This window comes from Anser cygnoides, chromosome 14, assembly GCF_040182565.1.
Source record: "Anser cygnoides isolate HZ-2024a breed goose chromosome 14, Taihu_goose_T2T_genome, whole genome shotgun sequence".
Lineage (NCBI taxonomy): Eukaryota > Metazoa > Chordata > Aves > Anseriformes > Anatidae > Anser > Anser cygnoides.
In genome coordinates, this window is record NC_089886.1 from 5,064,314 (window position 1) to 5,080,259 (window position 15,946).

A 15,946-nucleotide genomic window follows, 5' to 3' on the forward strand; every position below is an offset into this window, starting at 1 on the left:
TTGTAACTACGCCATTTACACACGAAAAAAAGGACAGGATTAAAACAGTCAGGACAGAGGTCAGGGGATCCTCCATGGGTATGCTGAGATCTTCTCCTACAGCCTGTGCTGCAGGCTCATGCCAGCACCCTGAGGATCGCGATGGAGTGGATGATGTATTTCTCAAGCAGGTGGACTGAGGCCTCCATGCGTGTTTCTGTGGTGCCCAACTGCTGAGAAGAGGGGCAGAGGGGACTGGGACCTCAAACTATTATAAGCACGGCTCAATTAGAGGAAAAATATTTACTTCAATGAGAGAGCTTTGCTACAAGCTTACTACAAAACAAGGTAACATTTTTGATCAAAACAGGGATTGTGTTCTTTCAATTTTACTCAAAGTCATTAAAACGAATAACTAATAATCTGTTTTACAATAGGCAACACAATTCCTTAATTCCTACAGCATGAATGACATGACCTTCTCCGCCTGGCACTGTAAAATACCCAGCATGGGCAACTACCAAGTCGTATGCTTGATCATTTGAACTAATGTTACATACACAAAGGAAATAGAATATAGGCTTTTTCTTATGTAAAATAGCTTCCTTTCAATCTAATAATCTCTCTGTCCTCCATCTTAACTTCCTAGGGGGAGAGATATGACAGAGGCTGCGAACTTCCACAGGAAATTAAATCAAACAATAAAGCAGCTGGCTTGAATATATATCATGGTTGCAGAAGAACTAAACTCCAAAGACATGTCAGATTGATGGGTCCTTGCTGTGTTCTGTGAGAGTTAACACAATTTTCTGCTGCTCACAAATATCCACAGCCATTGTCTCCTCCTTGTGTAGAGAAGTGCTTTTCAGAACAACTCAGCATACTGCCTTTGCAGCTGAGTCAGCCTGCGACCAGCTGCTGATCTCATTTCACCGTAAATGCTGCAAGATTCCATTAGCTTCAGCAGATTTACATCAAATTTACAGGGACGTGAGATCAGCATCTAGCCTGGCTCCTCTAGTGAAAGGATATTCAATTCTGCCTTATGCTTGTTCATGCAGTATCTACCTTAGCCATGCTCTGTGCAGACATTACCCATTTATTACTATGTGCAATTGCAATGTTAAACACAAACACTCTTTCATAAAAATAAATAAGAGAACTGAATGAAGAAAGAAGAAAATGAACAAGATGCACACTGAGGCCCAAAACAGCAGGATTATGCACTAACATCTCATCGATCTGATCTTTTGCAGCATCAGTGATGTCTCAGAAAGCTATATATCTGCCACTAACACTCGTGATTCAATTCTTGCTCAGCAAGATGCCATCATCAACCAAATGAAATGAAAACTCACAAATAGAGAATTTCACCCCAAATTTCCTACAATGGCTTCACACCAGACTTTTTTGGCATGACTTGCAGTAAGTCATCTTTCTGTAACATAAATGGAGAATTAGCTTATCATCTCTGAGTGCTGTGCCCTTTATGAGTCTCTGTCTCAAATCATACAGTAAGGGCTTGTCTGCACAGAGAAGCTGGCTGGCAGAGTTGCAACAAAGTGCAGCTCCACCTGGGCCTGCCAAGCTGATGCTCCATACCACAACAGAAGTCATTTTAGTCTGGAATGTCCATTCCATCTAGTTTACCAATCTAAACAATATGAATTTTCAAGAGATACAGAGATGCTTGCAACGAAGTCCTCCCTTCTGCATGTCCTGCCCTCCCCAGCTCCCTGACAGCAAGCCCGCAAAAGCCCTGTGATCCATTTCAGACTCCCTTCAGCTGCAGACTTACAGTTTTAGTTGAACTTAGCAGTGCACAAGCCTTGCACTGGTGCCCCATGGAAGAGAGGAGAGCACTTGCATCAAGTGTTTCAGTCACGCTCTCAGCAGCAATGCACACCAACCATTTGGAGGTGAATGGGATGTGGTCACACCTACCTTTTCCCTGTTGCTGTGTGCAGTGAGGGATCTGTGAGCTGCCCCCCGCAATGCTGTTCTGTAGTTATAGAAGTTACCAGTAGGGTCCATCTGGTGCTAGATACACAAAAGAAAACGCATTGGTTAGAACACAACCTGGGTCCTCTGAAGGCATCTTTGTCTTTAGTTGTACCAAATCGTAAACAGAGCCTAGCCTACATCTTCAAAAATCCACATGCACACAAAACCCGTGAACCACAGATACAATGAGAGCTCTGCAGGCACAGATGATGACTGTAACTGAGATTTTTTCTATTAATAACTTTCCAAGCTTTTATTTGAAGACTAAGGACTGCAAATTTTATATACGTCAAATCCTAGTATTCTCCATATAAAAACCAACCCCTCTGCATAAACTGTTCGAATAGGTGGTTAAAAAATGTGCCCTCTAATTTTTATTTATTTTATATAGTTTTATATATTTTATATAGTTTATTGGAAGCCTAACTAATAAAAAACAGTAAAGACTCTAACTACTGTTCATTGGAATGGGAAAATTCACAAACAACAAAAAACCCGAAATACAATTCAGGCAGCATGCCTTTATTTATTCATTTACCTCAAGAATGAAGAATTTGGCTGTTTTCACTTTTGACCAAGTCTTCTTTAACCTGGAAACTGGACTCATGTTCATTCCAGCTGTGAGGGAGAGAGTGGAAAAGAAAAGCCATGGATGAGAGTCAGGCTTCCCCTTTATTCGTTACAGCCAGTGGTGACATCTGGTTAGAGCTGTACTTACAAATGATTGCCATCAGTGAATTAAAATTCCCTATGTTAAAGCACTCTCGGGCAACATCAATGAAGAATTCAATGACTTGTGCTCGCTGTTTCTTTTTTGCAGGCTGCAAATTAAATAAATATTTGTAATAAGCACATGCAGAATTGGAGGGCATCTCAGGTAATCATCCCACACATAGCAGGGTCCACACTACTTAAGCCACCTGCTGCTATCAGCCGCTGGCCCTAATTCTATTCCAGCAACCCAGTGGATGCCGGTGACTGGCAGTGTCCAAAATCAGAGCTTTCATTGCCATGGCATGGAAGAACTTCACGGCAGTACCCAGGCTTGCCTCAGCTAGTGTCTCCATGGTGCAGCAGTCAGCCCAAATAGCCCAGAAGCAGTGCCTCCACTCCCTGCTGGCCTCCCTGAAGTCAGTGGGCACATCACCATTGACTCTCCTACAGCAGGATTTCACACCCATATGACACAGCACCTTTGTCCCAGAAAGGCTTTGTTTCACTGCATTAATCTCTTTCCCCTGTTCTGGGCCTTTCAGCACGAAGGCCAGGCCTAATGGAACCTTGCATTTTAATCCGCATTGTAACTGGGCTGGAATCACCCCACCTTGCCAAAGAAGATCTTCAGATGACAATTCTGTCAAATCACGAGCTACGTACGCTGTTTCATCCCGTTACTATTCTCCCCTTCAAAGGGGAAAACATTAATTTCATTTTGATGGGGTCAATCTAAACAAACTAAAACCACTACCAAGTGAAAAAAGAAAACACTAGTCACAGCTACAGCAATGGGCAGCAGGACAAAGCGCCACGCGATGGGAATTCACATGCACAACAGAGCTTCAGGATGACAGCTAACAAATACTGCTCCACTAGAATCTTTTCCAGCAGAAATCTCAGAGGATAATTCAAGGCATTTTTTCCTCTCTTTTTCCCTGCAGGGTTCATTATTCCACACTGTGCTCCTACTACATCAATAGAAAGCGTATCCCCAGTGTGTTGCCAGCTCTGTTTTGCAATATGCTTGTCATTTATCAGGTTGTTCCTGTGAATGCAGCACTGCTAAAACTTACTGTCAGACACTTAGCTAGGTCATAAGAAATAAATCCCCTGGTTTCCTTATTAATGTGCCACCTTAAACTGGTACCTCAAGCAGCAGTAAAGCATGCCACATATATTCCACTTACCATGCAAATTTCTGTTGCTACAAGATAGCACAGTCTGTTGAACCATTTCACGTAGGCCTCAAGGTTACTGGTCTTCTTCTGTTCGCTGAAACAAGGCTGGGGAGCAAAAAGCACAGGAAGACTTGTAATTGCATTTCAGTTAGCTGCCCGATTGCTAAGGTACATCCTACACAAAGCAATCACTTGACCACATGTCTCTCAGGCACCGAGAAGACAGCATTAAGGGCTCCTTGGAGAAAGGCAGCGGGTGGGTGGGTGCCGTATGGAAGCACGGGGTCTCGCCCCGTGTGTCACCCCACGCAGTTCAGACCAGTGCCTGGAGAACATCCCCATGTTGTCTGCTCACCAACACAGCCTGCGCTGACCCTTGCTTGCTATTAACAGCCAGCAGGCAGCAACAACACCACGCAGAGAAGGTAAATTTTCCACAATTCCACAATTTCCACAATTTTCCACAGCTGCCCGGTTTGTGCCTTTGATTCCAGCACTTCCCTCACTTCAGGGAACACCATCACCCACAGCTCTTTTCTAGAGGGGAATAAAGTTCCCTATAATTCAGGGAAGTGAACAAGCGGTAAGCAAGAGAAAAAACACTGCTAGTTACTTCTTTATGGGAAAAATATTTCTCTTATTCTCTCGAGTTTTCAGGGTAACAGGCTGTGCAGTGCCCCAGCACTGTCTTGCTGGCTGCTCTGGAACAGTCACATACATGAAAGACACTTCTTCAGTAAGAGTCACTACAAGAAGCACGTTTTTCGCTTCTTCTATGAAGTTTTATATAAATCCCCACAGCTGATAGGGGCTGTGGGAGCAGACACTTGACTGAACTCCTGCAGTTACTTTGGTATCAGCAGATAATTTGACTTCAGCAGAGTGACAGGGTAGCTCACCCAGCCTGAAGATGCTGCTTGGGGTTGTAAGAATTGTAAGAACTCCTTTTCCCAGCTCTAAATTCAGAGACTGTCCATAGAGGACAGACACACTGCTCTCTGGAGTTCACCTGATTTACTTGAACATTCGTTAGCATCCACTAGAGGGTATCAGAGAATACCGAATTTCTGTTTTACACAGACGATCATTTCCCAGAGCTGCCATAAATACATGCCACCAAGAAGAAAATCACAATGCATAAACGCAGCTCCATGAACGTCAATGGGACTACCCGTATTATGTAAGTTAAACAAGCACCTAAAAACCCTTAAGAAATAGGCCTTAATGTGATTTACATTAAGATTCTTCGAATCAACGTAATTCAAAGAAAGAAAACATTTACCTGCAATTCTGCATGCAGGCATTGTTGGAAACAGAAATCACAGTACCATACTAGGGGGCAAATCTTAACACGTCTGAAATTCTTAGCCACTTTATGAGTAGACTATACATACAATAAATATATATATATATATTAAAAGCATCTCAGAAGTAAACATTGGCAAGCAGCACGTGAATATCAAACAAAAAGAAAACCCAAAGCAGCCCCAGCCTATCCACAGCAGTTGCTGTTCTTGCACTCTGTGGTATTTCTTGTTCCCTGTTACAGGGAAAAAAAAAAAAAAAAAGTATGCGAAACCTAGGTTTTGTTCTGAATATGGTATTTCCATTACAACACTGCTGTCCCGTGCCAGGTCACAAGAACGATAGCTAATGCCACAAAACTTGTGTAAAATGCATACATTTGAAGTTGAAACAGACAGCTTTTTAAAGGTTAAGATTTATAAACGGCAACAATATTTAGCACCTCCCTAGCATCTTCCATCTGCAGCTCTCAAAGTGCTTGATAAACATTCATAAATGAAACCTTTTGAAGCCTTCACGCAAGAAGGCAATGCAGTGATGCATCCCTGCTTCGAGCTCTTCTTTTCTCTCTCAATATGCACTACAGCGAAGTCACAGGACTGGTACGGGGCAGAACCCCAATGTCCAGTTTTGCATCTGAAGAATATGTGTAACTGTCAAGTTTATTTAGAAAAATCTCGTCAGAGTCTATTGAGATGATTTGCTTGGATTTCCCATCCCACTGCTACTTTCAGGCTCTCTACCTCCCATTCTAATCCTACCTGTCCACCTTAGGCGATGTTTCCCTTCACATCTTGGTATTACTCTGTGCTGGCACCACATTAGAAATTCTAGATTCAGGTACAGCCACTGTGCACACACCTCCTTGTTGCTGAACATTTCCTTCTTCTTCTTAGCATCCCTTCCCCTCTGTGGCTTGACAGAATTTGACTTCATTTACTGCCGCCTCCCTCCCACTCTTCCAAACTTCACCCAGATTCAGCACCCTCATCTGATCCCTTTCATTTTACTCCCCGAATCTCCGTAACTCCAGTGAGAGAAGGACAGAGCCCAAGGCTGCACTTCTTGTCTGTCCGTGCCTCTTTCCAAGTACAAGCTATGCTGGTGCTCTTTGGGAAACGTTACAAACAGAAGCCTCCCTGTTTCTAATGACAAAATTCTGCCATTGATGGATGACCTCAGTGGGAGCCCATGCATGGGTCTGGTTCTGGGGAAGAATTTTCCACCCTCTTTCTTTCCTGGCAGCACGTGAAATCTCAGACTCCCACTCTCCAGCCAGAAAGTCTCTTCCCTTGCTGAGGCACTCACTGAAACGCTGCCTCAAACCCCACTGGAATCAGTGGAAAGACTCCGACTGGCTTCCAACAACTTTGGAGGAAGCCCTGACCAGGCACTCCGTTCCCCGCAGAGCTTTGGGTTACAAGCTATTGTGTGCAGAGAGCAGAGGCTGTTGATTCATGACGCACTGACTCATTACTGTGGTGTCTGGGCACACGCTGTGCGCATTACATCATGTCCAGAGTCTTTACGCCTTTAACACTAGGAGCAGACACCCCCTGGTTCTGTACAGCTACAGGCCCTCTGCCCTGGCCAAAACAGGTTAGGGGGAGAAGCCAGAGGTCAGAATTTCAGCACGCAGGCCAGTCTCTGGCTGGGACATATTCTCACAAGGAAGGAATGACAATGACCCGCCAGCAAGAGATCTACCAGCAGGTCCCATCCTTGCCGTCAGAATACAGCTCTGCCAGTTGGCTGACATATGTCCCAGGCCCTGCTTTTACGGATTGGTTCAGCTCACATCAGTTCACCCAGAACAAACAGTTACTGCATGAACCATTTTGCAAGTGGACAAATCGTACCTTGGTGCCATCCAGAGGGTCTTTATGTACAAATGCCTGCACAAACTCCTCAGGTCCGATGTGACTTAGCCTTTCCTATTGGAGGGGAAAAGGAGAGAGACAGGAAGAAATAAGAAAGCATCCCAGTCTTCTGGTTCTCTTGGTAAAATTTTCCCATTATCTCTAAGTTTTGAATGGTGTTGCTGAACTGGTAGACAGCCAACTAGCACGAGACATTAAAATTCATAAGAACAATTAGAGTTATTTCAGCAGAAAGAGGAAAATGAGAATAAACACGTCTCGTTACTGAGAAGCCACAGCAAGAGCCCTCCCCGCTGTGCAGAGGGAAAGGTGCTGGATGCACAAGGCTTCACGTGGGAGCCAGCAAGTCCTCGGTTCTGTGCTTGGCACTGCCACAGACCTGCTGTGGTCCAGCATTTCTCAACAGCTTTGTTTCCCAGTTGTCAGAGCGGCAGCAATGCTGTCATCTGGTAACCATAGCAGTCAGGCGCCCAGCTGCACACAGTGCCCTGACCCTGCCTCCCTGCCCAGCGCAGCTCAGGTGATGCCCTGGGGTGCTGGCTGGGTGCCACTGGGGAAGGCAGGCACGAGAGACGCATTTGCTTCTACTCAAGGCATTGCTTACTCTGTAGAGCGTCCCGGGCATTACCCAAACCACGAGTAAATAAAGCACCCAGCACTCTCTTAGGAAGGGACAGTGATCTCCACCAGCTCCTGGCAGTTCCAGTCACACCACCAGCAGAGGGGTTATATTCCTCTGCACCAGGAGCAGGGACCACAGTAGGTGTTGTGGGCTAAAAAAAAACACACTGTCACTAGTCTCCAAAATGCTTTGGAATGAAAACTGAGTCATTAGCATGATCATACCAGGTTACCAGATATCAAAGGCAGTGTTTTTAATCACGCAATAAATATGTCCTTTCTTATTTGCCATTTCAGTTCCCGTTAACAAGTTTATTAGAAAAAAAAAACATTTTCAGTAGGTCACAAATCACAAACTATTTTAGTGGAGATATTTTAGAATTCATACAACCTAATCTCAGGACACTCAAAAACCATTAAAATCAATCAGGAAATTATTAAAACATCAGAAGATCTGCAGATGGCAGCAATAATATTTTATGTTCTTCTGTGAGCACCCACGGAGGACCTGAACCTGGGAGAAAGGTGTGCAGCACAGCACTCTGGCCAAGACCTTGGTGCTGCGATTGGTGCATTTACCATCAAAAGTCTGATGGAGAGTGAACTGCAGTCTAAGGAGGAAACAGCAGGACTTTGTGTGGAAGTGGGGAGTTTTTTGGTATTTGCACGCCCTTGGATGTCTGTGCACAAAGTAACAAAGGGAAGAACGAAAAACATCAGGCAACTCAGATACTTTATGTATCTGTAAGAATGGATTTGAATTGTTAAAATTTCTCCCAAATTAATAAAATGGCTAATGATCAGCCATTTCAATAGCACCTTCAGGTTTTAGGGCTCAGAGGGAGTACCTTACAGATGGGGGAACCTCTTGACCTTCCTGGGACTAAGACTCGCATTTAATGAATAAGCAAGCTGAAAAGGTAAAGTGATGTGCCCCAAGATGCACAGGAACACTCTGATGTGTATCTTGCTTCCCAAGCATCTCTTAACCTATCAAACCCTGCCTCCTGCTGCAGTGATGATACAGCACGGGATGTGCTGCAGCAGTGCAGACGGTTTTTGGTTGTGTCTGGAATACTTAGCAGCTGATGGCTTAAAATAATATCTCTGACTGCAGAAGTTGGAAACCATTCCTACGTACCAGCTCCACATGTGTCAGCTGCTGAGCCAGAGTGTAAGGGTCACTGCAGACACTCAGGATTTCTCTCTGAATTGATGGCGGTTTACTTTTAAAGGCAACCAGCTTATCAGAGACAGCAGCACTGATCTTGACAATCCCTTCTTGCCCGTGGCTGAGGGTTGCAAGCTTCTGATTCAGGGTCTGCAAAAGTTGATTCATCTTTTTCCAGTAGGCCTGGAGAGACAGGGAGAGAAAGGAACATAAACCACCCACAGCATTTGACAAAGGTGTGTTTTTAAGCTGAATTTTGCCTTCTGCAAAATACTCCTAAGCCAGCAACAGGTTACCAGAATAATCAGTTGGCTTAATTACAGCTCTGTGCTCCGGACCGCAGCAACAGACTGCAGCCTAGAGAAGAGGCGAGCAGGGCTGGTGGGCTGGGCTGGCACCAACACTCACATATTGCTGCCAACACCAGTGCTGCTGGGATCAAAGAAGATGTAATGCTGCAACAGGAGTTATTCCAGCTTTCTGGAGCACTGCAGCATTTGGTACCCATCCTTTATGTCAGTGACATGTTGGCTGAAAACTACCTGTTCATAGTTCCTGGTCAACTCTAACTTACTGAGACGAAGAAATGTTTTTAAAGCTATTCTCTACAACCTTTTAAGCTGACAGCAGCAGAAACACGCTGTTACTTGCTACCCAGATAAAGTGGTCTGAGCACTGCAAAGCTTTGAGTATTTAATATCCAAAATGTTAATTGCTACTGAAGGAAGCTCATATCGTATTCCAGGCATGGCCACGTGCTCAGCGGGATGATCATTACCAAGTTGTGCAGGTTGCTCTCAGAGCTGGAGCAGCTCTTTACAAAAAAAGAGTGGAGCTGCTGGCCATGGAGGATGGGCAGAAAGAGATTCAATTCTTCATGACTGACAGATGCAGACATTATAAAGCTGAGAGAACTGGTGGATGGGCTCTGAAGATGAGGATTAATTGTAAAAGTCCTTGGGCTAAAGCTTCACATGGAGGACAGGGTATACTTGTGCTGAGGTGTTCCTCTGCAGGAAGGCCTCATTTGCTTTCCCTGCCAGAGAAGTAGCACCAGGCGCAGGTGCTCGCTCCATTTCAGAAAGCAGTCACTTGGGGCAGCAGTTTTCAGGCTGGCCTGTTATCAGCTCCTCCGCCAGCACAAAGATGCACAGTGGAGAGATTCTCTGGCTGCTCACGTGTGGAATACCTCCTCTCCCTTCATCCCAGCAGATTTCAGTGATGTCAAGTTGCCAGTAACATCAGTTTGTAAAATGCCACTGTGAAACCAGAGCTGGCACAGAGCCCTCTTGTGCTACATCTGTACTGTGCAGCAGATGTACACCTTGGCACCCTCCACGCAGTTTTTATTGTCACAACAGGGACTTGGCCCACGTGTGCCTTTCCGTGGAGGCCAACACACACCTCTGCCACAGCCCAGGCTGCACAAAGCCCAAGTGCGTGCTTGGGAAGTAGCCCTGAATCCCGTGGTTTAGAAACAGCCTTTGTCTTCTCCAGACTTCTGTAGACTGCAGGTAGCCTTCAATTTTCGGCACTGACTAGAGCTCATGTGTTAGGTATCCAAAGTACCAGAAACTGGAGGCAGTATTCTCCTTGCTGACACAGGATCCCACCTGCACCCTGGAAGCAGTGTCTCCACAACATGCTTACTGCTGCCCTGTTCCCGTTACGGTCTGAGGCTGGAAGCCTTCAGAACATCCCAAGTGCTTCAACTTCTGCTGCAATGCTTTGTAACGTGTACACAGTTCTAGCAGCAGGTTTCACATTGCTGAGGTACTTCTCGTTTCACACAAGGAAGATGTTCTTTCGAGCCAGGCTGGAGCACAGCCAGAGAAGCAGTATGTAGACAGGTTATTTTGCAAACCAGAGCTGCTGAGTCCAAAACAAAGCAAGTACCCAGAAGGCAGGAGGGACTCATCTTCAAGAACATCAACAGAGGTTTCATTCAGAAACAATCACAGAGGAGGAGTGAAAATTGAGTGAGGAAGACGTAAAAATAAATAAATGAAATAGTTTTTAGAAAATACAAAACATCTTTCACTTTTTATCTCTTCCTGATATACACCAGCTCCAAGGAAAAGAGACTGCTGGTCTTCTTCATGTAATTCCCTACTCAAACAGATGGTCACTCGTTTGATTTACAAAGGCCATTCTGGGCCTGAACTACTGAATACCATCTAAATATTTCTCCAGCTTACATCCAGGTACATTTGCAAAACTCAGAATAGCCTACCAAGGTCTATGAATAGAATACTATTTTTAGTGGAAAATCAACTAGTGACATATTTTGGCATTTTGTGAACATATTTGGTAATCGTGGAAATTAATTTCCGAAATCAAACTTTTCTAAAGCACTCAGCTAAAAAAAATTAGCTGAAAACCAGGTTTGCTTTCAAAAAGGAGTTTGGATGAGAAATCTTTGCTCAGCCATGTCTGTGCAGTATCAAATTCTTCACTGTTTGGATGAAAAGCCAAAAAGCAGCAGAATTGTTTGAAAGACATGAATATTTAGCAAGTCTTTCAATACACCATCACCACGAGATCTAGTTTCATCTAGTGTCATAGGGAATATAACACAAAAAATTTGATATAGGCAACAATAGACAAACATTTGGGTAAGCCAACCAGATAACATAACAAAATGAGAGAGTTAATGGACATAGAAAAGATTATTCATAAAAGAGAGCTCTTGAGAGACCCACCCTGAAACCTTTTCTGTGTATCAGGGGAGAAAAAAAATAAATAAAATTAAAAACTGCTTTTGCCCTTTTAAAAGTATTTCCTGCCTCCTTTAAACTATGTTCAGTAGGTGAAAACAACATTGCTCATTACCTTCAACGTGCTGATAATTACCTTGCCACCAAGTGACCCCCCATTGTACAGGAGCCGTGTGCGGGACTCTGTCAACCTATTTCACTTCATTGCCACATTAACAGTCAAAAGAAGCCTACTACTGTTTAATATTTAAAGAAAATGTTTCATTCTTTACTGGGAAAGTTACTCTGAAGACGGCAGGCCTCAGCAGGTGGCTTAGGAGCTCAAATTTTAATTAAAATTTCTAGCTCTAAATGCAAATCACAGCACTTACTAAGAAATGCTTCTCAGCATGGACACCTTCCTAAGCACATCACGGAGCCTCTGGACTACACAAAGGACAGAAGCGTACACTGCAGGGGAAAATCCTGCATTAACCTACATGGACTAGATGACCTCACAAATCTTTCAATCTTTAATTTCTCTCATCCGCAACGGGAACAACTTTTTTTCCCAAACAACTAATGGGCACCACCACTCTTTCGTGCTGCCCCTTAAAAAAAAGAAATTTGCATCTGCAGGATACGAGCTGTTCCTTAAATTAATTATTGATTTCGCTCAGGCATAATTACTTGCAATTATAGTTCCTAGTAGTATTTGAAAAACAACGATTTGAACCTAATCCAGTCTGAGGCCCCCCAGAGCACCCAAGAACGTCATTGCTCATCTATGCATGCTCCAAAGCAAAGGTGTGCAGCATCTGCCCAGGTTAGGCAAATAAATGACTGCTTTGTACGCAGAAGGTTGGTTTGTACCATTTACTTCTCTTTACCGGGGCAGGTACTTAACACAAAGCAGCTGCCTTTTAAAATGGTTTTCTCTACACCCATAACACCCCTGCTGTCTGCCCCGTTGGCTGGTTCCTTCTTTCCAGTAGACATGATTTTGGTAGGTCTGTACAGTTCAGATGCTGGTGCCTTTCTTGGCGGTTGGCAGGAGCAAGTTCATTGCCTGTTTCCCTTGAAGAAGAATTTTGACTGCTCAGGTCAACGGAGTTGGGCCCCTCCCAGGAGCCCTTTTTGTTTCCTTCACCTCCAGAGAAGAGTCACGCAGCTTCCCCTTCCCACCCCGTCGCTCCCGCAGGCTGGTCCAGCCGAGCCGTGCCAGCCGAGAGCCACCCAAAAGTGCCAGCTGTGATGCCAGCCCAGCCCAAGAGCAGCTGTTTCCATTTCTCTTGTGTTTCATGTGGGTAGGAGGGTTCAATTTCATTTCCGTTTTCCTGCAACTCTGCTAATTCTTTCTCTTTTTCTCTCCACCCTCCCTCTTTTGCCCTAGTGGGTATCGTGCCTTTTGTTACACTGAATTGCACACATCTGTGGCCTGACCTTGATGCTGCCAATGGGACTGAGTCCTTCCACATCCCATGGTTAACCTAGAAGTAATTAGAAACTCTCCATGCGCTATTTGCTCTTATCCTTGTTATTTTCATGGACTTTGTGGTACTTTTAATGTTTCTGAATTAATTTATGGAGTTCGCCCACCTGAATTTGGAAGCAGGTCTCACAGATGTGCTGTTGACTGTGTCCTGCTCTGCCACACACAGCTCATGTAATCGAACACCGAGACCGTGTAACTACATAGACTGAATTTCTGCCCAGAGGGCAACAAACTGCTGTCTTCTGCCACTTTTATACGCCCAGAGAAGCTACATACCCATAACCATTTTTATTTTTTGTTAAAGGTAGGAACTGTCCCATGCAACCCCACCATGTCAGCAAAACAGACCGGATTCAACAGGAGCTACATTTTGGCCCACAGATCACGTGGACTTGGATGGGGATCCCAGTGGCATTAGTCTGCCATTCTGTGTCTGTCTACCTTCTGTCTGAGTGCCAGCTTTACCATATCAACCAGCTCAAGCACAGGGCCTGTGAACTCTTTCACACAGGACAGGAGTGTGCAAATTGAACCCTTGTTAGATTCACTGATGAAAAAGATGACAAAATGCAGATTGTTTCAAGACAGTTACCAGATTGAAGACACGTAAGGTAAGGAATGAAAAGTGTTTCCATTTTCACAACCACTCATTTTCTTAGAGATAGGAAGCCTTTATCAGGCACCTTTAAGCAACTGATCATCTTTTTTAGTTTCATAATGTCACTTGATGATGAGCTGCTTGTTCCACTCCACATTCACTAAATTAAACATCCTGAAGTGCTCCCTAAGCCATTGCTTGGGCAGGATGGTTGTTCTCAGGTCACGATACTTCACTCCTCTGCTAGACTATAATTTGGGAGATCACACCTCTTTTGCTATTTGAATTCTAAGCACCACTATCAGTCTATCCTATGTATCAGATCTTCTGTCTGTAAAACAGGAATATGCAGTAGATGAGTCCCATTGATTACTCTGATGTTTCCCTGTGTTACTAACACAGGAGTACCTACACCAAGAGACATGGCTTTCAGGGAAGCTACTACAGGTTTTAACCATTAGAGGAGAACAAAACTTGAAGAGTTCCAAGGCAGAGTTCCTAGAAAAGTGGCAAACATCGGGAGGAAAAGGAAGAACCGAGTGGGAAAATGAACTGAACACTTCCACACAATGTCACAAGTCAGCTGTCCTCACCTCATCACATGGGGCTATCCTGTGAATCATGTCTTTCAGATGGCCAATCATCCGCTCTTCCTGAAAGTCATACGGGAATGTTTCTGTCCACTCTGTCAGCAACTGTAAGATTTTGGGTCCGAATTTTCTGATCCGTGCCTGAAATGGAAACCAGAATGACGCATAGGGATTGAAATGGGTTTATGCATTAAAGTCCCAGCAAATACATATCTTACTGAATGTGGGGCCAGATTTTCAAAGAAGACACTTAGAGTTGCACCTGCAAAATCTGCACACATGCAAACTAATGGTGTGTTGCACCAATGACACATTTTGGCATGCAAATATACCCGTACTTAGATGCATGCACAACAATCTGGTTTACATGCAGATTTAAGTATTCTGCACATGCAATTGGCCAGTTTGTAGTTGACTGGACATTTTGTTGGTGCAACCTTTGTACCTTTTTTGAAAACAACTGGCCTTTTGGCGGATTTGAACCATGTGTTCTTCTCCCTTGAACTTACAACCCTCGTATGCATTTACCCTTTCCCCCCCAAAAATGATTATCACGTATCTCTTGACCAACAAAGTGGTGAGTCTTCTGCTTCTTTCTTTTCTGTGTGGATGAAAAAACTGCTTAGTGACCGGTGGCATATATAACATGAGAAAGAACAAATGGACAAAACACCAGGCCTTAGTAACTTTACCTGGACTACTGACAACGTTGCTCTCTTCCCACATGAGCTCAAGGTCATGATAGGATAAGGACACCCACTCACAGAACACACAGCTGGTGCCCACTTTGCTTTTGGTGTAGATTTATCTGAGGATGCAGCAGCAGGAACAGTCAGGATGATACAGAACAAGGAGGGAAATATGGGGAACAGCACAATTGGTGCCTTAGTATTATCTCAACAGACGGCCAGTGCAGCTGCTTCCAAAGCTTTCATCCTCCATTATCCAAGAACATGGGAAAAGGAAATTGCGTTAAACAACAAACTGCGTCTTTATTTACAGAAAACACAGACCCAAACAAACAGCCTTCTTTTGCATCTTACGTACTGTAGCTAAAGTGTACCCTGTAATCAGGAAAAATTATACTCTTGAGCTCCCTGCTTTTCAACCAAGGTGGTTGAAACGCGTATTTCAGCTTTCCACCAACAACAGGTTTCAATGAACCACATCTCTAAAAATAACTGCTGTCAGCTAGCATTAAGCTCATGCTCAAAGACCAGCAGGTGGCTGCTAAAGGGAAAGCTTTATTGGAAACTACAAAGGTCTGGGGAGACATTTGCTCCAGCTGTATAAACTGCTATTACGAATGGAAGGAGAGGACGTGGTGCAAGTCAGAGGACATGGCTCAGGGGATGGGAGGTCACTGATGTGCAGTTTCAAAGTCAGCCCCACTCTCAGTAACACAAAATCAGCTGTCCCACCAACTGTGCGTTACTACAGGGATGTCCAAAATGCAGATTCACTTTAGGTAGGTTTGAGATCATAACAAGATAATGTTTCTCATTTCTTGCAAGGTTTAATGAGCAGTGAAACTTTGGAATGCTCACATTTTTAATCCTCCTGAATTTGCATCTGGCATAGCATCAGAGAACAGAATCCATCACACCTCAGAAAAACTGTTCTGGATGCTGCACCTCACACAGATATTTCCAACTCACACTGTATGTGCAACCTAAATACTAGACTTCTATGGAGTCTGGCTGATTGTACTG

General features: G+C 44.2%; 1 protein-coding gene across 4 annotated transcripts in view; it reads right to left on the reverse strand.

Annotated features, from left to right (window-relative positions):
• The window catches only part of RASGEF1C (RasGEF domain family member 1C), a 105,586-nt gene that overhangs the window by 14,687 nt on the left and 74,953 nt on the right, over positions 1 to 15,946 (reverse strand). For all 4 annotated transcript variants that reach the window (XM_067005386.1, XM_067005385.1, XM_067005388.1 and 1 more), the window contains 7 exons: positions 14,238 to 14,375; positions 8,826 to 9,038; positions 7,043 to 7,117; positions 3,888 to 3,983; positions 2,702 to 2,804; positions 2,522 to 2,601; positions 1,924 to 2,019 (listed from right to left, as the gene is read on the reverse strand). In XM_067005386.1, the coding sequence (XP_066861487.1) occupies positions 1,924 to 2,019; positions 2,522 to 2,601; positions 2,702 to 2,804; positions 3,888 to 3,983; positions 7,043 to 7,117; positions 8,826 to 9,038; positions 14,238 to 14,375 (801 nt within the window). The remainder of the gene's footprint in view (positions 1 to 1,923; positions 2,020 to 2,521; positions 2,602 to 2,701; positions 2,805 to 3,887; positions 3,984 to 7,042; positions 7,118 to 8,825; positions 9,039 to 14,237; positions 14,376 to 15,946) is intronic.